The sequence below is a fragment of the Lemur catta genome, chromosome 2 (assembly GCF_020740605.2).
Source record: "Lemur catta isolate mLemCat1 chromosome 2, mLemCat1.pri, whole genome shotgun sequence".
In the NCBI taxonomy this organism is placed as follows: Eukaryota; Metazoa; Chordata; class Mammalia; order Primates; family Lemuridae; genus Lemur; species Lemur catta.
The window spans coordinates 140,614,815-140,637,975 of NC_059129.1; the positions used below are offsets into that span (position 1 = coordinate 140,614,815).

Genomic DNA, 23,161 nt, shown 5'->3' on the forward strand with positions numbered 1-23,161 from the left:
CAGATTGATTTTGGAAATATTGTTGCTGTGCTCTTCAAAGTGAAGGAAAAGGCGCTATGTCTCATTTTTGAAAGACCTACTTTATTCCAGCTGGTATCATAAAAGACAAGGAGACTTGACACTTGTTACTTTTTGACACTTTGTCCCAGGATAATGCAGTAGAAATTAATGTGGGACAGCTTCACAGGGTGCCTGCCAGAAGATAATGTGTTGGAACTGTGGGCTGGCCTAAGTGAGACATTTTGTGAATTGAAAAAAGGTATAGTGATCAATTCTGGCAGATTCATTTGATCATTTAGATAAAAGGCATTATTTTCTTCATGCTTCCATCCAATCCTGGAGGTGAATTTTTTTCGTCAGATCATTCTATAAGTCACCAGTTCAAATTTTCGCTTGGTGATAATGGAGTCTAAGATGAGTGGAAGATAAATGTTCCAGCTTGTCCCAACGTTTAAGTGCAGTTTTAACAAGGGTGACTTAAGTTCTCTCTTAATCATGCAAATCAATTGTAAGTATCTTGTATGTTTGTGCTTTAGGGAACTGATTGTGGGGCAGAGGGTGGGTTGAAGAAGTGATTTATGTGATTTTTCAGCAAGAAATCTGCTTCTAAAATTCTCACTATTTTGTGGGGGTTGCAGGGTAAGTAACCAAGTCTGTTTGAAATTAGCTTATTGTGCCTGCAATTAAGGCTTTTGTATATATTTTATGCCATTTACAATCATAGTAGAAATAGCGTAAGTATATTTTTAGTAAGTCAAGCAGTAATTCATAAAATGTATTATTAATATGTACTCAGATTTAGCCAGCATCTTTCTTTGCTACTTAGGTAACAGTCATTTTGAAGTCTCTGATTATTTTTCTTGTCATTGTTAAAATTTTGTCTTTTAATTAATAAGATAATACAGGCTTGTGTATAAAATTGAAATACTGGAGATGAAAAGTGTCACTTCTGGATGTGACCTTGACTTTCCCCATTCTATTCTCTAGGAGCAGTAACCACTGTTAAATTTCTTGGGTATCATCAAGATAATTTCTATGCGCATATACAGTCATTTTATGTATATAAAATGTTTTAAACAAATGTGATCATGCCATAAAAATAGATGATTTGCAGCTTGTTTTTTTGGTTTGTTTGTTTTTTTCACTTATCTCTTGGGCATTTTTCCATTTTTTTAGTACATGTAGGCTACATTTTTAATGGTTACATAGTATTTCCACTATGTTTATGAATCACAATTTAATCATCTATAAATGGACTTTGGTTCTGTAAAATTAGGCTGTAAGCCAGAATATGTCAAGTTCTATAAACATCATTAATTTGAAGCAATGCTCTTAGTCAATCCCCTGTTTGGAATATTTCAAATAGAATGGATCTTGTTTTGTTCTGTGTGGGTGTGGGTGGGTGTTTTCACTTTCCTCTTTTTCTCTGTTTTAATTTTGAGGAAGAAAGATTCCTTGTATTATCATGTTCACTTCAGTTAAAATATTTCATTCATGAGACTGTGCATACATTTTAGAGTGTTTAGAGGGGTATCTTTCAGTATTCTGGCAGTTTCCAGTTTGCATTTCATCATTTGAGTAATTGTACGTCTCTCACCTGGGCTCCCTTCCCCTTGATTTCCAAAACCATTGTATGATCATTCCTTTTTATAAATCTTTCCTTGAAGTATTTCCTATTATGTTTGCTTTATGGTTTATTTGGTTTTAGGAATGGGTTAGAGTTTTTGTTTGTAATTTTAAAAAATTATTCCAAAACCAGGTACTTAGAATTTTTATTTTTTTGTGATGTGATGCGCACAACACAAATTTTACATAGTTAATAAAATAACAAAGTTACAGAATGTTTAAAATGGTGGTTTTGTTGAGATTTACTTTTTTTTTTTTTTTTTAGAGACAGAGCCTTGCTCTGTTGCCCGGGCTAGAGTGCCGTGGCGTCAGCTTAGCTCACAGCAACCTCAAACTCCCAGCTCAAGCTATCCTCCTGCCTCAGCCCCCCAAGTACCTGGGACTACAGGCATGCGCCACCATGCCTGGCTAATTTTTTGTATATATGTTTTTAGCTGTACATATAATTTCTTTCTATTTTTAGTAGAGACGGGGTCTCGCTGTTGCTCAGGCTGGTCTTGAACTCCTGAGCTCAAACAATCCGCCCACCTCGGCCTCCCAGAGTGCTAGGATTACGGGTGTGAGCCACCGGGTCTGGCCGAGATTTAGTTTAGCAATTGTTTGTTTTAGATATGATAGTATTATTTTAGCATGGACATTTATTAAAAAGTATGACATGTTAAAATGAAACCTTTTTGCTTGAGAATTTGTGGCATTTTTATATGGGGTTAAGTCAGGTCACAAATTAATGCATTTTATAGTTGTCTGGTTTTTTTTCTAATTTTTATTTAATTCATATAAAAGAATTTTCAGGTAGTTGGAAACACTGGTATTACATACTTTGCAAGAAAACAAAGTTGTGGGAATATAGTAAGGTGGAAGGGATTCCCCTGTTTTTGACAATCATGCCTGTCTCTATTTCCTCATTGTTTGATGTCTACATGTGTGTTCACTGGAGGTTAAAGCCTGAGAGTGGTAATGAGACATTGAGGGGGGGAGCTATGTGGAGCTAAGGTAGCAATGAACAAGAACACTAGCTAATAAAGTTGCCACATAAAAGGATAAAACCCCAACCTCCTGTTAGCTCATGGCTTTCACTTTGGGCACCTTTGAACAGTAGTAACCCAGGTTTTACTGTTCTACAGATTTCTATAAGGGGAAACTCAATTACAAATTTATTTTGAATTACATTAGGTAAGAACACATGCTGTAGGTAAAAGAACCTGGCAACACTGCTTAAAAAGAATGAGAATTATTTACAAAATGCTTCCATTTTAAAGTTCTAACACATACTGAGGTAATAGATCAGGCAAGTGAAAGCCCCACTAGAAGGAGAGACCAGAATAAAAGTTTTTAACCAACAAGGTCATTCTGGACTTAACCCAATGACAAGAATTTCAAACTGTTTCTATCCAAGCCTCAAAGGTAATATAGCAATTATATACTGAAATCAGATCCCTTTAAATCTGTGGTTTCTACTTTTATTGCCGAGGCTAAAGAAAAGCAATCAAGTTTTATTGAGAAACGTATTTGGCCTTTTGGTTAAATTTTTGCCATTGCTTTGTAGTGCACATAGGTCCAATAATATGTTGCCCTAGCATTTGGAAACCAGTTTGTTGAAAGTATGCCACTCCTAATATGGCAGATATTTCCATGTTTGAATTCCTTGTGGTAGTAACCCCTGTTCTTATTTTTGTATCACAAGGATGATCTTTTGTAACGTCAGTAATAGCTTAACTGTGTATCAATATTAAAAAAAAACTCACATCCCAGTTTGAAAGCTCAAAGGTATATATGTATATAAAACATTAAAAAGTTAAGGGGTTGATGAGTAGAGTCTTAAGGCTGCAAAAAAAATTAAACATGTCTCACTTAATGTAATAGATCCATTCTCAAAAGATTTGGAAGATGGATACACTAAAGAGCTGCCTATTAAGAATTTTTATTAAATGTTTTTTAGCAAGAATAAATATACTCATTTATATTTCTAGGTACTGATTTTCATGTTTTAGATATTTTAGAGAAGCATACATTTGTGATTGATGTTACATGTAACTTTTTAAGAACATTTCTGTTTGATAAATCGCTAAGTACCTTAGTGTTGTAATAACATTGGTATATCCAAGGTGTGTGTGAATTAACTGGCATGTTTGTTTCAAGTGATAATTTGTGATTAACACAGATTTCAGAATTGATTATTGATGTAATAGAAACAAAAGTGTCCACTTGGGCACTTTTAGAGTTTATTTTTGCTGCTATATTGGCAAAATACTGAAATTCGGAAGATGGACGTGTTCCAGAAGAGAAGATGGTAATTATAGGTGGCATCTGCTGTGACATAGTTCTATTCTGTATGTGCTACATCTATCACTGTAATAATTGTAAGCAAAGAAGGTTATACAGAGTTTTATCTTCGTTTTATGATGGATGGCTCTTTCCTTTGCAGCCAAACAGGGAAAAAGTTAATGGCGAAGTGTCGAATGCTTATCCAGGAGAATCAAGAACTTGGAAGGCAGCTGTCCCAGGGACGTATTGCACAACTTGAAGCAGAGTTGGCTTTACAGAAGAAATATAGTGAGGAGCTTAAAAGCAGTCAGGATGGTAAGGGGTTTTTTTGAAAAGTTTACTCAACTTTGCACTGGCTTAAAAAAGCTGCCAGGCATGAAATTATAGGTTAGATTCTGTACATGCTAATCTCTGCCTATGATTATATAGAATTATGAATGAAATATTTCTAGTTGAGTCAGTAAACAAAGCCATCTTAGTGTGTTTTTCCACTCTCCTTGTTTATTGTGCAAATGTCTTAAGGTTGTTTTTTTTTTTTTGTAGTGGGGGGCTAGGGTTTGGTGAAATATAAAAAGAGGGTGTTATATTACTAAGATGTACAAATTTATATTCAGTGTTTGAACGAGGGACTATCTTTAACCATTTCTTGTAAGTGTAAATCTTGGAAACATTTGGCAATTTCCAAAGGTTTGAAAATAATATAATTGTGCCTGTTAATGTCCTAGTTAGTGAATGAGAGATTTAATATTTAAATTTGCTAAAACAAATTGAGTGCAGTGCAGTGGCTCACACCTGTAATCCTAGCACTTTGGGAGGTAGAGGCTGGAGGATCACTTGAGCCCAGGAGTTTGAGATTGCAGTGAGCTATGATGATGCCCCTGCACTCTTGTCTGGGTGACAGAGTGAGACTGTCTCAAAAAAAAAAAAAAAGATAAGAAAAACAAAAATTGCCAGCCTCCATCCATTTTTGTGCAAGTATGGCTGCATCTGTGCTGTTTCTCCTCTTTGTGAGGAACATTAATAGTTAGGAAAATATCCAAACTCTGAAAATTTAAATGGAAAATTAGTAAGACTGATAGTTAATTGCAAAGATCAGTAACCAAGTAATTTCTTTAAAACTGCCTTTTCAAAGTGGTAATCCTTAGTTGTTACATTACTTACAAACATGTAAATAGGAGATTTTATATAGCTGTGAAAGCCTTTTTTTTTTTTTAACTTTTTTAGAACTTAGTGGACATATGTATTTTAACATCTTCAAGTATTAGTTATGTGACTTTGTCCTTGCATGTGGAACAGTCTTTGGTTAGAGGATAGGACTCTTTGGAGTGTTAGAGGACCATGCTGTGTTTGTATGGTCCAGACCTGCTGTGGAGCTAAGACACTGGTTAGGAGCATGAGGAATTAGGGGCTTGGCCATAATGGGCTCACAGGTAAACATGAGTCAGATTTGGAGGGCTGTAATCAGTTATGTGTAGCAAGATCGTTCGAATCAATTTTAACTTTGTTGCTTTAGTAACAATCGTCCCTTGGAGGTTGGTTCCAGGACCTCCCACAGATACTAAAATCCACAGATTACTCAAGTCCCTGATACAAAATGGTGTAGTATTTGCACATCTTAAAGTATAAACCATCTCTAGGTTACTTATGATACATAATACAATGTAAATGCTATGTAAATCATTGTTATATAGTGTAGGGAATGATGACAAGAAAAAAGTCTGTACATGTTCAGTACAGATGCAGTTTTTTCCCAAATATTTTCAATCTGCTGTTGATTGAATTCATGGATCTAGGACCCACAGGTATGCATATCATGTTAAGCATCCAGCTTCCCCCAAAACAAACTCATTCTTGAATGGCCATTTTAAAATTCCAAGCAAAATTTAAAAGTATATTGTGATTTGAGAATTATGTTTGTTTACTTAACAAGCCTTATTGAATGCCTTGCTTTGTGGCAGGCACTTAAATATTTTTCAATGTTATAAGAGATATTAAAGTAGGTTTGACTCTCCTTTGCACAGAACTGAATGACTTCATCATTCAACTCGACGAAGAAGTAGAGGGTATGCAGAGTACCATTCTAGTTCTTCAGCAACAACTGAAGGAGACACGCCAGCAGTTGGCTCAATATCAACAGCAGCAGTCTCAAGCCTCAGCCCCAAGTACCAGCAGGACTACATCTTCTGAACCTGTAGAACAGGCAGAGGCCACAAGTAAAGACTGCAGCCGTCTGGCAAATGGACCAAGTAATGGTAGCTCTTCCCGTCAGAGGACGTCTGGGTCTGGATTTCACAGGGAGGGGAGCACAACTGAAGATGACTTTCCTTCTTCTCCAGGGAATGGCAATAAGGCCTCCAACAGCTCAGAGGAGAGAACTGGCAGAGGAGGTAGTAGTTACGTAAACCAACTCAGTGCGGGGTATGAAAGTGTAGACTCTCCCACGGGCAGTGAAAACTCTCTCACACACCACTCAAATGACACAGACTCCAATCATGACCCTCAAGAAGAGAAAGCAGTGAGTGGGAAAGGTAACCGAACTGTGGGTTCCCGCCACGTTCAGAATGGCTTGGACTCAAGTGTAAATGTACAGGGTTCAGTTTTGTAATATTTTTCCAGCAAATTTTTATACAGTGTCATTTAATTTGGGAGAGGATACTGTCTAGAAAATTAATGCATACTTTTGTCACAATTTGCCTTTTTGTTGGTGTGTGTTTTTGGTTTTTTTTGTTTGTTTGTTTGGTTGGTTTTTTTTTTTTTTTTTTTTGCTTCAATACCTCTGCCACTTTGGAAATTATAACAGTTAATTAATTTTAATGTTGCTAAAAGGACATTTTGTGTAGGATCAAGTTATTTTTATATGAGTTAATGTGAAGTTGTAAATGGAAATCTTTCCTTAAAGTATAACACAATGATGTCTGTATAAATCTGTGTCTATCTAGAACCTGTGCTGTGTAAGGGCATTCTTACTCTGCTGTTACTATACTTATGCACCATTCAGACTTGTTAGAATAGATGTGGGTTTATGACTGCCAAGTTTGCCCAGTACAGTAGTTTTTTTATCACTAAAAGTTGGACTTGTTGATGGAGTCCTATAGTAGTTTCAGTGTTAGATACAGTTTTTTCCACCACACATCTGTGCATTTTCTCTTTAGGTGACTGAATGTTTAAGAAATTTGTGTGCATAGTTACTCAGTTTTTATGAACTGTTGTATCCTGTTAATGCATATTGCTCTGTGACTCCAGTATATCTTACCTGTACTGACCAAACCTAAATAAAGATTTTTATTGTAACTCCTTCATTAGTTTTTTTGGTTTGTTTATGGTGTGTGCTTACTTAGCATTTGTCATTTATTTTCATTGAATTGCTGAATTTCTACTCATTATCCTTCAACACACCACAAAAGTGAAACTTAAGTGCATGCACTGATTTTTATTATTCACCTAATTTTTAAATTTATTTTATGCCTTGGTTTGCAAAATGAAGTTGGAGTTTAGGACTGCACTTTAAATTTTTTTTCCTGACTTATAAAACTAATTGTTATAAAATATTTGAAATGCAGAAAAGTATAAAGAAAATGGTCACCTTAGTATTTGTTCGGTTTTAATTGAACAGCAGTTTGTTTTTTGTGACTTGGTTTCAGGTAGAGTATCTATGTAGTCAGTTATGTTTGTTGTAAAACATTGGCCAGTACTACTGATTTTTACTAACATAGCTGCTAATATTATATCAGCACGCCTGTAGGGTGTTAGAATGTAGTAGGAATTTTTTTTTTTCTTTTGAGACAGGGTCTCGGTCTCACTCTGTCACCCAGTCCATAGTACAGTGTAGTGAGATCTTAGCTCACTACAATACCTTGAACTCCTGGGCTGAAGTGATGCTCCTGTCTTAGCCTCCTGAGTAGGTAGAACTACAGATGCACACCAACTGCACCTGGCCAATTTTTAAATTTTTTGTAAGACAGGGTCTTGCTATGTTACCCAGGCTGTCAAACTCTTGGGCTCAAGGGGTCCTCCCACACTGCTGGGATCATGGTGTGAGCCACTGTGCCTGGCCAGAGAAATGTTTTTAAGGTAGAAGACTTTAAAAGTTTGTTCCATGTTCTCTGTTAATTAAACATTAAGTATCAAGGTCTATGGTACTGAATGGCTTTTGAATCTATAGCTTTTCATGTATGGTTGAGATGAAATGCCATTTTTGCTAAAAGCAAAATAGTTGTTTTAGACATAACTTGTAATATAACCAAGGACCTCAGAATTGAAGTTATAATAATGCTTGAAACTGAGGTACAAGTTATTTGAAAATAACTGTTGTTCTGCTTGTTTAGGTGACATACAAAGTATATCTGGTCTTCAGTTGTGTGTTAAAAATACATTTTTTGATTAACCTTTGTACAGTGTGCTCAAGTGAGTAAAAAATCCTATACAATTTTAAATTTGCATATGATTAAACATTTGGGTATGAACTAAAATAATAGTCCCTTGATTTATTAAATATTGTTTGGCTTTTGATTGTTATGTCCTTTCAGTTTGCCCAATTCAAACAAAAATGGAATTCTCTGTCCTGTTGGTGTTAATGTAATCATTGGCGTGCAATAGGAGACTTCAACCAATGACATAAATTTATGACTAAATTTAATATAGACCTGTTAATGTGTTTTGTTGAGAGGCCACACAGTATCTGTTCCCTGAGGAGTCATTTTAGCTACTCATTATCTACTCAAAGCTACGTATGGGCCAGATGGAGACTAAGAATAATGAATGGAGGAAAGAAGAGGAATATATATTTTAAAATAACATCTGGATCTAGAATCATATGCTACCTGGGCTGAAAATTACCAATTTTCATGTTTCTGTTGAATACACCTTGATGAATAACTTAGGGAGCACTTAATGATTGTACCTAGTCATTATTTCCCATTTCTGGGATTGGATGCTTTACTTGCTGTTGTGACTGGTAAGAGAGGTGATGGGTCATATTCAAGTTGGGAGAGTGGCTTCTGGAATTAATTGCTTTGAATTCTGGCATTACACTTATCCGTGACTTGCGCAAACTACTGAATCTCTCTGTGGCTTGTTTTTCCCTGTAAAAGAGCATTTGATGAGTTAGTAATACATGTAAAGTGCTTATAACAGTGCTACCTTAGCTCGGGCTGCTGTTAAAAAACACAGACTTGGTGAGTTAAACACATCTCTCTTAGTTTGGAGCCCGGGAAGTCTGAGATCACAGTGCCCCGATGGGAGTCATACGTAGAGCTCAGTAGATGTCAGTTTCCTTGGCCCCCTCAGCTGTATTTGATACAATGGACTACTCTAGATCCTGAGACACTTTTGCAAAACATAATGCAAAGCCATTCTTTCTGACAATTTTCTCTAAGATGTTCATTGTCTCATGAATAGTTTTCCCCTGTACACAATCATTGCCTACTGCTCTTTGATGACACTGTCTTGGCAGTTAACTTATCCCTGTGGTTATCACAAACAGCCCTGGCTAATGTCATTACCTCTGCTCTGGACCCATCATAGCGTTTGCTGCTTGCTTCCATCTTATGGCAGATCCACTTTGGTGATTCACTGCTCCCCTCACAGAGACCAAGGAAGGAATTTGCTACATGGTAGGTTGGTGAATTCTGCCTTCTGGCTAAAACCGGGCCTGGACTCTTGCACCTGTTTATGAAACTTAACCAAGAATGGCTGCAAGTCTCCTTCAGGATAGATTGGCTCTAGCACTGCTATAATGGTGGCCCATCATAAGCACTTGGAGATTTTGGTGTCTACCTGCCCACTCACTCTGCTCACCAGCCCAGGTAGCATATGATTCTAGATCCAGATGTTATTTTAAAATATATATTCCTCTTCTTTCTTCCATTCATTATTCTTAGTCTCCATCTGGCCCATACGTAGCTTTGAGTAGATAATGAGTAGCTAAAATGACTCCTCAGGGAACAGATACTGTGTGGCCTCTCAACAAAAGCAATTCCCTTCTTGAGATTTACTCAGCTTATTCTGGATAGATCCTCCGGGCAGGAAACAATTTAATATAGTCTTAGTCTCTAGAAGAATATATTATGCTCATTCAAATGTGCTAGGCATTGGCCATAAAGATATTCATATTCATACACAATGCCTATAATGTGCTAGAAGCTGTGCATAAAGCAGTATATATAACAAAGCTTATATAGTCTAGTAGAGATGCTGAAGAGGCACCAAATGCAGGAGATAGGAAGGCTTCCTGGAGGAAGTGACATCTAAGTGGATTTGGAGAGATTTCTGGCTTGGTTAACACAATAGTTACACTGCTCACTGATATTTTAAATAAAGAAAAAACAAAGGCTAGAAGAGTTTTGTCTGGATATGTTAAATTTGATGTGCTTATACGAAATTGAAATAGAGAGGACCAGTCTGCTTAGGAGACAATTAGTTTAGATGTGAGGATTTCAGAGTTGTCAGCATATAGGTAGTAAATGACTGGTATTACCTAGGGAGCCAGTGCAAAGTAGGAACCTTGGGGAATATATGAAGGGGCAGCAAGAGTAAGCCCACAAAGAAGACTGAGGAATGGCCAAAGAGTAAGGGGAAAATGAGACAGAATAAAGATAAGCCAAGGGAAAAGTTCCTTGAATTTCTTGGACTCTGATATGTTTGGGGATAGGAAACACATTCCAGATTATTGGAAAGAAGAGATTCACAGCGTGCTGCTGAGTTCTTAGCAGGGAGGATTGCTGACTTCATCACTATCCTAGACCCTAAGGATTTCCCCTGCAGGAAACAGTTACCCAATGTTTTCCTTTTCTACTGCCCTAACTCTGGAGCCTACACTCTAGTCATCTTCTCTGGTTTATTTGACCCATCCACATATCTCTGCAAAGTTTTTTGGGTTTTTTGTTTGTTTTTTTGAGGCAGGGTTTCTGCTGCCCAAGCTAGAGTGCAGTGATGTCATCATAGCTCACTACAACCTCAAACTCCCAGGCTCAAGCGATCCTGCTGCATCAGTCTCCTGAGTAGCTGAGACTACAGGATTATGCCACCACACCTGGCTAATTTTTTTAAAAAATTTTTTTTGTAGAGATGGGGTCTTGCTGTGTTGCTCAGGCTGGTCTCAAACTCCTGGCCTCAAGCAATCTTCCTGCTTTGACTTCCCAAAGTGCTAGGATTACAGGTGTGAGGAGATTACAGACCGTGTCCGGCCTGCAAAGTCTTAATGTAGTTTCCCAGGCCTGATGATTTTTTCAATCTTCCTAAAAATTCTTCAGGAGGCTTTTCTCCGGGCTTGTCAACAGTTTCCACTCCGCAACCTTGTGACAGTTTTCTTGCTTCACTATGCAGTGTTTCAACAAGTTGCATTGCTTGCCTAGAAACCCTTTCATTCCTAGCATAGTAGTTTCTCTTTGATTTACAAAATACCTTCTAAAATTCTTAATTTCCTACCAGAAAGTCTGACTAGATGTATAGGATGCTTTCAGCTACGTGTGACAGAACAGCCTACCTAATTTAAGCTGGCTTAAGCAGTAAGGAAAATTGTCTCACATAATTGGAAGAGCAGAGGTTGGGTGGACTCTAGGGTTGCTCTCAAAGATGTCCTTAAAGGCCTTGGTTCTTTCCATCTCCACCCTGCTGTCCTCAGTGTGTTGGCCTTACAGTTGGACTGGCCCCCCTCCAGGCCTCACCAAACACCATGACATCCAAAGGAGAAGAGGATCCATCTGTTTCTTAGAAGTGAGAAAACCTTTCTCAGAGCCACCCAAGCTTCTGCTCACATTTTTGTGGCCAAGATTGGGTCACATGTCCATTCTTAAACCAATCACTGGCCAAGACTGATTAATTAGGGAAGAGATGAAATATATTGAGTCCATTGAAAACAGACATGAAATGCTAGCCATCACTGAGTACCCTACCTGAGTCCTTACCCCTTATTTAAACACACCTAGTTGATACCGACAGTTGATGACTGTTCAATGTTAATTATTATTCAAATATTTGCAAGTCTCCTTATCTGTATCCTTTCTAGAGGGGCCTCATGCAGCTCTTGGGAATGGTTAAGGAAAGCTTTTGGGTGATAATCATGAAAATTCACTAACATTTATCTGATATGCAGTAAGTTCTAGGTGCTAAAGAGAACAAGAGAAAGCAAGACCTCTCTCTGGAAGGGGGGGGGGCGTACTGTGGGTTGGGGGAGGGGTGGTTAGCACACAGGGTTGTATACTATATGCTAGGGCAAGCACGGAGGAGGGAAGAGGTTGATGCCGCAGGCAGGGGAAAGTGTTCACAATGGACAGGAATTGTAGCTGGACTGGAGGCTTCCACCTTCCATCAGAGAGTAGGCGGAGTTCTCTCCAGGCGGCCAAGCTGCAGGAAACAGAGGATTGGTGTTCTTTCCAGGAGCCGTAGTAGCCTAATTCGGGGAGTGTCCAGAGGGAACAGCCAGAGCTGAGACCGGAAAAGTAAATGGCGCCAGGTGTTAGGTTCCTAGAAAGCTCGGCAAGATTCTGAACTTTGCCCAGTAGGGGATACAGAGTCCTAATAGTTTAAACAGAAGTGACCAACTTATTACAAGCGCCCCTTCCTTCACTGTCCAAACTGTCAACTTCTCAACCAAAGGCACTTTTGACTAGTAGGGCATTAAGATACTCCAGCTTCCTCACTCGTTCACGCCAAGAGCTGATCTTCCCGAAGAAAGGCAAGCGTGGCCAACCCCATGGGGTCTCGCATAGAGGCGAACCCAGGTAACACGTGACGTGAAGGAATGCTTACTGACACCCAGACAAAATGTAGAGGAACTTTCGAAGCCGCTAAGAGCAAAAAAAAAATACATCAGAATTGTCCTCAGTCCTGCAGTTGGCAGGATTCCCATGCAAGATTCTCGCCAGTGGGATTCAAATCCTGGGCTGAACGCGATATATTCTTTTGTCACCTCCCCCTCTATTGTTTTGAAAAACCCTAAGATTAAAAACAAACAACCCCCGCCCCCAAACGTTAAGACAGAAGACTGCAACACTGGGGTGTCCAGAAAAAGGGTCTGGAGACGGCGGGCGGGGGTCCGAGGGCCGCAGTTCTGTCCGCAGCCCCAGGACCCCTCCTCCTCCCCGCAGGACGCCCCCGCCCGCGCCCGTCACTCCCGGAGCCTGCGCCGCCCACCCCTGGCCCTGCGCCTCCGGAATCCTCCCTGACCCTCGTCCCTCAGCCAAAGACCGTCCCGCCCTTTGTCCCGGGACCCCAGCGCCGCCTTTGCCCTGGGAAAGCCCGTCCCGCGCCATCACCAGCTCTGGCCTCGCGCCTGCGCACTGTGGGCCGCGGGGGGCGGGGCGGCCCCAGGTTCCGCCCACCGGCGCGGCTTGTGGGCGGCGAGGAAGGGCTTTGCCTCACTTGCAGGCAGCGCTGGGCGGACAGAAGCGGGAGAGCCGGCTGTGGGCAGGATGAGTGCAGCCTCGGACCCTGTGGTGATCGTCTCGGCAGCGCGGACCGTCGTAGGTAAGTGGCCGGCGGGCCCCGCGCAGGGTCCGAGCCGCGCGCCACTTCGGCGGGAGTGCCGATGGCCAGACCTGTGTGGCGTGGGAGAGGGGCGTGCGGGGAGGAGGCCGGCCTGGCCGGGCCGCGAGGACCCCGGGGACTCCCGGTACCCGGCGCCTCGTGCCTCCCCGGGCCGGGCGCGGCAGCCCCGCCCCTCCTCGCCAGCTGGGCGCGCTCCGCCCATCGTGCTCGGATTGGCTCCCCGCGGTAGAGCCACCGTGTCGCCCGGCTCCGCCATTGGCTGGCGTGCGGAGGCGCCCTCTCGCGAGGCCCATGATTGGCCAGCTCCGGGAGGCGCCATCGGTCAGCCCTGCGGTCGCGGGGACGGGGCTGTTTGGTGGTCTGAGCCGGGCGCTGGGCAGGGGGCTGGCTGATCAAACAGCGATTGATGGTCATTGCCTCCGTCCGCTCAGTGCCGCAGAGTTTTGAAAGCCCTTGACCCGCGGTTCCTTTTGTTTTAGAAGCGTGGGGCCGCATCCATTCCCTCGGATTCGGGGAACTAGCTGGGGTCCGGCGGCGTCCACAGGCCGCCCTGCGAGTCGCCTGTCCGGCCCTCGGCCGCTGCGAGTTGTGTCGCATGCCCTGCCCGTTGCCCAGACTAGCCGGTGTGGGAACCTGTGGAGGGAGAGGGCGCCGCCGCCGTGCGGGGGTCTTTCCAGACTGCGCTGGGCAGCGCGTGGGGGGTTTCCGCATTGCCCTCGGGTTTCAGATGTCCGCGGTCTCCCATTCTATTGTAGGCTCCTTCAATGGTGCCTTAGCTACTGTTCCTGTCCAGGACCTAGGCTCGACTGTCATCAAAGAAGTCCTGAAGAGGGCCACTGTGGCTCCAGAAGACGTGTCTGAGGTCATATTCGGACATGTTTTGGCAGCAGGTAACTCTTCAGTGACCCCGGAGAGGTCAGGTTTATCAGAAACAGCCCATTAACTCAGGTGCGCACACTGAGGCTCACTTAAGTTCTTGCCTCCATCCTTTTGCTCAGAGTTCCTGCTGTTAGGATTCCCCCTACAGCCCCTCCTCCCAGCCCTGTCAATAGCTTCTATCCAGCTTAGGACTCAACCTCTTTATAAAAAAAAAAAAAAAAACAATTAATTTTTTTGAGGTCTGGCTGTATTGCTTGGGCTGGTCTCTAATTCCTGGGCACAAGCAATCCTGCTGTCTCAGTCTCCTGAGTAGCTGGGACTACAGGCACACCCAACCCCTGCAAGCAAGACTCAGCTTCTTTAATATGCTTTTCCTGAATGAACCTAGACCACTGATTTACATACGCTACATTTTCATTCTTTAGAAGCAGGGCCAGCTTGTGATGCATAGGAGTGTATGCATGGTCCTCTGTATTCCCCTAAAATATCATGCATTCAGTAAAAATGTATTGAATTCCTCCTGAATGCTTGGTGCTGGGGGTACGGCTTCAATACAGGTAAGGTCCTTGCCCTCTCAGGGCTCAGTTCTGAGCTGGGAAGGTACTTCATGCCTCTCACAAACAGGGCATATCACTCCCTGGAGGAAGACAGGTGAGTCATGAGCGTGCTCCCATCTTCTGATTCTCTTGGGGTTTGACCATTCCTGATTAGTTCCAGTGGCTTCGGAAGTTCCTCTGTGTTAGTTATTAATAACTAGTTTCATGCTTACTCAGTAACATAAATTCTAATTATTTGTAGTGCTAATTGGTAATGCTCACTCAGAACCAACTTCTGTCTTTTCTGAGACGTGGCCCATTTTTCTGTGTATTTACTTTGTAGTTCCTCTTCCTGATTCTCTCTTCTCAGCTTGTCCTTCTGGGTCTTAAGGTTTTGTATGAACTAGTCCACTTTCTCATGATTCTCCAAGGCTTTAAAATACATGTGCAATACCCTTAGGCTGGCCACTCCCTCCTTTCTGCCTCCCCACACCCTTGACTCAGACTTGTTCAGTTGTCATAGGGTACTCTACTGTTGGTTTCTCTTTAAATGTACACACTAACAGCTAGCTGGTTCATGGCATATTTTGTTTTTAGTGTTTTTTTGTTATGTTTTGTTTTGTTTTGTTTTAAGAGATGGGGTATTGCTCTGTTGCCCAGGCTGGAGTATAGTGTCTGTTCACAGGTGTGATCATAGCCCACTATAGCCTTGAATTCCTGGGCTCAAGTGATACCCCTGCTTAAGGCTCCCAAGTAGCTAGGATTACATGTGTGCACCATAATGTCTGGCTAATTTTTCTAGTTTTAGTAGAGACCACGTCTTGCTCTTGCTTTGGCTGGTCTCAAACTCCTGAGCTCAAGCAATCCTCCTGCCTCAGCCTCCCAGAGTTCTAGGATTACAGGCATGAGCCACCGTGCCTGTAACATTTACTTTTGACCCTTTGATAATAGACAATGGTGACTGAGAATATTTGAAACTTTTAACTCCATCTCCTTCTGTGCTGCTTCAAGTAAGTGATGTATTTCTTCCCGACTGAGGAAGTCCCCACAGTTGACTTATAAAAAGGTATTTGTCAGTTCTGATTATGTACGTATCTTATTACATAACCAGTTATCCATAGTGTGATGAATAATAAGCAAGAAAAGAACTGCTTATTACCAGAGGTTTTCCTCTTCAAGTAACTCCTCTTTTTTTCCCAATTGTTTTAAGCCATAATCCATGGGAGCAAATGGCCCTAGTTAGAAACATTAATAATACCTAAGTGGCCGGGCACGCCTGTAATCCTAGCCCTCTGGGAGGCCGAGGCAGGTGGATCTTCTGAGCTCGAGTTCAAGACCAGCCTGAGCAAGAGCGAGACCCCGTCTCTACTAAAAAATAGAAAGAAATTATCTGGCCAACTAAAATATATATAGAAAAAATTAGCCAGGCATGGTGGCGCATGCCTGTAGTCCCAGCTACTTGGGAGGCTGAGGCAGTAGGATCACTTAAGCCCAGGAGTTTGAGGTTGCTGTGAGCTAGGCTGATGCCACGGCACTCACTCTAGCCTGGGCAACAAAGCAAGACTGTCTCAAAAAAAAAAAAAAATATATAATAATACCTAAGTTACACCCTGTGTTTATGACATAGGTTTGATAGTGCTTATTCAAGCCCTCTCAAAAGATGAGGATGACAGTTCTGTTTTAAGGTATTAACCTTTTTGTGGAGGACAAAGCTTATATTTAATATCTATGAAATACCTAGAGAGCACCACGAGGCAACGTGTATTAAAGGGCTAGATTGTGACAGGTGGAGAATGTAGACAGGGCTTCTTGCCTCTGGTGGGAACTTAGCTGGCCTGTAGGCTTTCAGAAGTGGCAGGTGACCCAGTTGGCAATTTTGCACACACTTTCACCCTGACATTTTGTCTTTCTCCTTGATTGCCAGCAGGGCTCTGTGTTCCTTCTTGCAGGTTGCGGGCAGAATCCTGTAAGACAAGCCAGTGTGGGTGCAGGAATTCCCTACTCTGTTCCAGCATGGAGCTGCCAGATGGTCTGTGGGTCAGGCCTAAAAGCCGTGTGCCTTGCAGCCCAGTCCATAGGGTTAGGAGACTCCAGCATTGTGGTTGCAGGAGGCATGGAAAGTATGAGCAAGGTAAGTAAGGCCTCTGCAGAGATGGCTCTCACTGACCTCTCTCTGACAAACTCATGTCTACCACAGCAGAGTAAACTGATGCCTATCAGAGCTGGAACCAAACAGGAAAGAAATAAAAGTAGATTCAACCTTGAGCCCTACCTGAACGTTAATTATTCTTCAGTCTGGATGGGAAATCCAGGTTGATGAAAAAGCCTATCAGCCAGTGTGATTGGAACAGAATATTTTTTTTCTAAACTGTTGTTAATGAAGCATAAAATATTTTCTGAATTAAGCCCATAATGTTAGTTGGTTAATATTGTTGGTTTTAAATTTCTTTCTCATTGTGAGTAAAAGGCAAAATCAGATGTTGCCACTTACCTTCCTGTACATGACAAGGAGGATCCCAGGGACCAGACTTTGTTAACCTTTGCAAGGTATAAACATGGAAAAGAGGACCACTGAGTAGTGCCCTTCTCCAGTAGCTTTGCCAGGTGGGATTTGTTTCACCACGTTCCATCCCTGAAATTAGCACAGCAGTGAAAAGGAAAAAATATAATACATCTGTTTCCTACTGAGGCAGCTCAGGGTGTGACCTAGGAATTCCCTGGTTAGAGGCTGATTCAGCCCAGGCATTGTTGAGGCTTAAGAGGAGATAAGCTCATGGTAGCAAAACAATCAGTGATTTTAATGGAACAATACTAATATCAGTGTAGTGCTTTACCAGGTTCTTTTGTACATGTGCTCACAACAGCCCATATAGGGCAGGTGATATTTCCAATTTACAGGTAAGGGAACAAGCCTAGAGTCAGCATTCAAATGCAGCTTTTCTGACACCAAGTACAATGCTCTTTCTATTCTTTTATAGTTACTATTGAGTTGGTAGGAGTTAAGAGCAGCACCTACTCAGAAACCTGTCCTCATTAGTTAATTTGGCAACTTGATTTATTCTCATTACAGGCATTGTGTCTTCTATTAAAATAAGTAACACATTGTTAGCATTACTTAAGCACTTAGATGAGTTCTTCATTTAACAGATAATTAGTTGCCTCTTTGGAAAGAATAAATGGGATTCTTAAGGAAATAGGACACAGAATGAATAGGTTTGAGCGAGAATGAGAAATGGGTAGGTAGGAGAGTGATGGGCTCCCAAGAGCAGGCAGGATGGAGTAGTCTGCTAGTTCCAGGGGTCTTCAGGTTCTGGCCTGGCTGAGGAGTTAGAACTGGGGAGAAGGGCTGCAAAGGGGACTGGATGAAAACTGAGGAAAAACTAGTTTTGAGTAGGATTCTAAGGAGATGACTAATTACAACCAAGCCTAAATCTATTTTTATTTCTTGTTTCTAGGCTCCCCACTTGGTTCACTTGAGAACAGGAGTAAAGCTCGGTGAGACGGCGCTAGCTGACAGTATACTCTGTGATGGTCTTACCTGTGCATTTCACAACTGTCATATGGGTATTACAGGTAAGGCAAACATAGCTGAAAATATATTAACTTTAAAAAGGTTGAAAAAGATTATATAATAATCTGCTTCTTAAGTGCTTTCCTCCTTGTGGGTGGAGATCCTGTCTTAAGCATGTTAGTATCCCTGCTGATAGGCACTGTTTCTTGTTGATGAACTGAAGTGAAGTGAATATTCTTTCTCTACTTTGTCAATCCTTGATCTTCAGAGAATGTTAGCAGTGAGCTATGATCACACCACTGCACTCCAACCTGAGTGATAGAGTAAGACCCTCTCAGAAAAAAAAAAAAAGATTCACTGAGATCATACCATCATTTGGTGGTGTACCTCTTTCTGAATAATCTTAATCTAATCTTGAGGAAATATCAGACAAACCCAGATTGGGGACATTTATGCCAAAGAATTGGCCCAGGCTCTTCAAAAATTTTAAGCTTAAGAAATACGAACATAGTCTGAAGAACTGTTATAGATAAAAGGAAATTAAAGAGGTTGATGGTTAAATGCATTGCGTCTTGGATTGAAAAATAAAGGAGCTACAAGGACATTATTGTGACAATAGGTGAAATTCAAGTGGACCAAGGATTACATAATAGTTAGATCCATGTTAAATTTCCTGATTTTTGTAACTGCTTATGTAAGAAAATGACCTTGTTATTTGGAAATGTATACTGAAATTTAAGGGTAAAAGGGCATTGTTATTTCCATCTTTCTCTCAAATGGTTCAGAAAGAAAATGTTAAAGCAAAAGGGGCAAAAATATAAACAGTGAATCTGGATAAAGGAAATTTCTGAAAGTTCACCGTTATATAGAAAGGGAAAGAGAGAAGGAAGAAAGAAAGAAAAGGGCTTCCTGAGAGTCACTGCAACATTTCTAAATCCATAGCTAGTGGAAGGCAGGACCACTCCACACACAGCATTGCCTCATAGCCCACCTGTGAGCCCACTAGTGTGCGTAGTCAGTGCTTGGTTAGATGTGGACAACTTGAGCTACCAAAAGCCAGTTCAGGCCAGGTGCAGTGGCTCACGCCTGTAATCCTAGCCCTCTGGGAGGCCGAGGCGGGTGGATCGCTCGAGGTCAGGAGTTCGAGACCAGCCTGAGCAAGACCCCGTCTCTACTAAAAATAGAAATAAAAATTATCTGGACAACTAAAAGTATATATAGAAAAAATTAGCCAGGCATGGTGGCGCATGCCTGTAGTCCCAGCTACTCAGGAGGCTGAGGCAGTAGGATCGCTTAAGCCCAGGAGTTTGAGGTTGCTGTGAGCTAGGCTGACGCCACGGCACTCACTCTAGCCTGGGCAACAAAGTGAGACTCTGTCTCAAAAAAAAAAAAAAGCCAGTTCATTAACATGTTGGTTTTTTGCCTTTTTTCCCCTTCCCAGCTGAAAATGTAGCCAAAAAATGGCAAGTGAGTAGAGAAGATCAGGACAAGATTGCAGTTCTGTCTCAGAATAGGACAGAGAGTGCACAGAAAGCTGGTCATTTTGATAAAGAGATTGTGCCAGTTTTTGTGTCTTCTAGAAAAGGTGAGTATATAAATTATAATGGTTTAAACATCAGCCTATTTGTAGGTAAGAGTAAAATGCAAAAGAATTATAGGAATGTTTATAAATTATATTTTAGTTATGTTTTTAAGGTTGCAAAGATATGTCCTGGATATGTGAATGTGGAGGGCTGTTTATGGAATGCCATAACATGGGGAACTGTGCTAGCACTCAGAGATTCTTGGTCCAAGGGTGCCTGAGGCTGCTATGTATATACAGCAGGTTTCATGAGAAACTGGAGCATTGGTTCATGGTTTCTAGGAGGCAACAGTTGACCTGTTCCCAATATAGGCTAAACCTTCTCAGAAGTGAACATCCACTGCTCCCTGTTCCTTCTGTGTGCATCTCACATTCACATTTCTAGAGGGTGGATCTTTTTGGGTCGTTTGTCAATTTCTAATACAGAATGCTCCATCCAAGTTCCGTTATCAATAACTGACAGTTCTTATGTCTAGCCTGTACAAGATTGGCTTTGAGTCTCCCTAATCCAACTCAGTTGTATCCACCAAGTGCTATGACCCAAACCATAGCAACCTTTTGCACAAACAGCTCCCTGTAACTACTTTCTTCATGAAGGGGCAGGAATTTGGGTAACATTCCAAATGTCTCATGAGATCAGTTCTCATAAAATGTTTTAACAGACAGTAATTCTTGGTAGTGTGTACTTTCCTCCTATTGGAATGAAACTAGTTATATATTAATTAACTTTTCTACCAAATATGAATCCTCTTTCATGTATACTAATCTTGGTTTTCCATTTTTCAGGTCTTATTGAAGTTAAAACAGACGAGTTTCCTCGCCACGGGAGCAACATAGAAGCCGTGTCCAAGCTAAAGCCTTACTTTCTTACAGATGGAACAGGAACAGTAACTGCAGCGAATGCTTCAGGTTAGATTTTCTAAAGGGCATTTGGGGGAATTCCATCTGCTGCAAGGTCTACCAAGTGAATACCTTTTTTTCTTTTATTTAAATATTTATATAGAAAGTTATTTTTAAAGCTCAGTTTAAGGAAAATGTAGTTTCTATATTTGATCATTGACTTAAACCCATACTGAAAGAAATGATTTAGGTTTCTTGACATCCCAACTAGACATACAAACGAAAAAGGAAATTAAGGAACTCGTTTATGTATCTTTGTACTTTTCCAATACTAGAAACTCCCAATACCTCCCCTTGTGAAGCCTGGGCTTATTTCTTACATTTTCTTGAAAACCTCCCCTCCCGCACTGCTATAACCTCTCCACACTTTCTCTGGCCAATCTTCATATTGCCAAACTTAACTATTTCTAACTACACAGTAGTCTATTGAATTATGACAAATGTCTTTGCCAAGATATAATTCATGTCTTTAGGTGGAAAATAAAGTAGCCGCAGATATGTTCTTGAGGTGAATGAGCATCATAGAAATTAGTCACTGGTATTTTACAGGAATAAATGATGGAGCTGCAGCTGTGGTTCTTATGAAGAAATCAGAAGCTGATAAGCGTGGGCTTACATCTTTAGCACAGATAGTTTCCTGGTCACAAGTAGGTGTGGACCCTTCCATTATGGGAACAGGACCAATTCCAGCCATAAAGCAAGCTGTGAGTATAACTGTTAGGTCTTATCCTTTGTTTTGTTAATTCTCTGGGACCACAGCAATAATCTGCAATTCTGTATTAAGTCCTCCCCTCCCTAAACCTTTGCTCAGATTTCCTTTCCACTCTAAAACGTTGGGACTGGGACTGGGACTGTGATTGTTTCTTGTATTTATTCCTATCAGGTTTTATCTGCTGTTCCCCTTTTATGAAATTTGCCAAGGCTTAAATGAGCTTATTCATTTAGTTGTATCTCTGGTCTTTCTCTATCAGGAAGAATAGCCAAGAACATTTAAATCATGCTTTTTAGGGGAACTGATTATATCCAAGTAACAAATGCAATTGGTTCAAAATTTAAGAGTTTAGAATTTTTTTTTTTTTTTTTTTGAGACAGTCTCACTCTGCTGCCCAGCCTAGAGTGCCATGGTGTCAACCTAGCTCACAGCAACCTCAAAGTCCTGGGCTCAAGCGATCCTGTCTCAGCCTCCCGAGTAGCTGAGACTACAGGTGAAGCACCACCATGCCAGGCAAATTTTTTCTAGTTTTATGTAGATGGGGATCTCACTCTTAGGCCGGTTTTGAACTCTTGAGCTCAAGTGATCTTCCTGCCTTGGCCTCCCAGAGTGCTAGGATTATGGCGTGAGCCACCACACCCAGCCAACAGTTTAGAATTTCTAAGAGATCTTTTAGAGCACATCCTTAACCTTTTGGGTGAAACCTGAGATATCACTGGGTTAAACTAGGAATCCAAAGCAGCTGTTTTTAGAGACCTTGCACACTTTTTAGCATCTACGTTTACAATGAAGAAATAAAGGGCTTAACTTTAGCCTGATTTCTGAGGCCTCTTAATCTTTCCTTTAGGTTGCAAAAGCAGGATGGTCATTGGAGGATGTTGATGTATTTGAAATCAATGAAGCCTTTGCAGCCCTCTCTGTTGCAATAGCTAAAGAACTTGGACTAAACCCAGAGAAGGTAAACAATGAGCAAGTATTCCCGAGGAGAGCTTGCCAATCAATTTCACAATGCAATCTTAAGATCAAAAATAGTAATCTTCCAGGTACTGGGCATTTGGTAATAGTTGAAGAAATAATTTGGTTAAGTTACCACTCAGGCAAAAAAACCCCACAAAAACAAAAACAAACCCAACCCTGACTATATTACTTCAGACATGAAAAGAGCATTTTAGATTTTTAAAAACCATTTTTAAATTGAGGAACAAGGTCAGGAATGGGTTTCACAAAGCTGTGCATTTTTCTAAGCAGTGAAAATGAAAATTCAGTTTAAAAGGGTAGGTTTGCTGATATTAACAGTAAGAGGAAAAAGACAAGTTTAGGATTTTAGCTGTGTCTACAGAAGAAAAAACAAAATCTAAGGTAAATCTTTCTCCTCTTAGGTCAACATTCAAGGAGGGGCTATAGCACTGGGCCACCCTCTTGGAGCATCCGGCTGCCGAATTCTTGTGACCCTGTTACACACACTGGAGAGAACAGGCGGCACTCGTGGTGTCGCAGCCCTGTGCATTGGGGGTGGGATGGGAATAGCAATGTGTGTTCAGAGAGGATGAATGGCTTAAACTAAACTTGAAACTTCATTTCTCTTTAAACCAATAAAGTACAAAGTTATAAAATATGAAATCAGAGGACCAAAGTGAGGAAGGAAACCATCTCCTATGTGAACC

At 41.2% G+C, this 23,161-nt stretch overlaps 2 protein-coding genes across 3 annotated transcripts in view; both read left to right on the forward strand.

Moving 5' to 3' along the window:
- Nucleotides 1-7,190, forward strand: part of LOC123633427 (WT1 associated protein) — a 29,188-nt gene extending 21,998 nt beyond the window's left edge. For both annotated transcript variants that reach the window (XM_045544675.1, XM_045544674.1), the window contains exons 7-8: nucleotides 4,052-4,206; nucleotides 5,913-7,190. In XM_045544675.1, the coding sequence (XP_045400631.1) occupies nucleotides 4,052-4,206; nucleotides 5,913-6,496 (739 nt within the window). In that variant the 3' untranslated portion in view covers nucleotides 6,497-7,190. The remainder of the gene's footprint in view (nucleotides 1-4,051; nucleotides 4,207-5,912) is intronic.
- Nucleotides 7,191-13,184: 5,994 nt separating this feature from the next.
- On the forward strand, nucleotides 13,185-23,110 carry ACAT2 (acetyl-CoA acetyltransferase 2). The gene is made up of 9 exons (XM_045544673.1): nucleotides 13,185-13,356; nucleotides 14,133-14,267; nucleotides 16,742-16,923; nucleotides 18,248-18,365; nucleotides 19,745-19,888; nucleotides 20,672-20,794; nucleotides 21,335-21,489; nucleotides 22,345-22,455; nucleotides 22,877-23,110. The coding sequence occupies exons 1-9, from the start codon at nucleotides 13,302-13,304 to the stop codon at nucleotides 23,045-23,047; spliced, it is 1,194 nt and encodes a 397-aa protein (XP_045400629.1). The 5' UTR covers nucleotides 13,185-13,301; the 3' UTR covers nucleotides 23,048-23,110.
- Nucleotides 23,111-23,161: the final 51 nt, after the last annotated feature.

What these genes read in the sequence shown, in the direction of transcription:
- ACAT2 (XM_045544673.1), top strand. Translation starts at nt 13,302, where the DNA reads ATGAGTGCAGCCTCGGACCCTGTGGTGATCGTCTCGGCAGCGCGGACC. An exon ending in GGCAGCGCGGACCGTCGTAG is followed by an intron (nt 13,357 to 14,132) that starts GTAAGTGGCCGG and finishes ATTCTATTGTAG; the next exon opens with GCTCCTTCAATGGTGCCTTA. An exon ending in CGGACATGTTTTGGCAGCAG is followed by an intron (nt 14,268 to 16,741) that starts GTAACTCTTCAG and finishes TCCTTCTTGCAG; the next exon opens with GTTGCGGGCAGAATCCTGTA.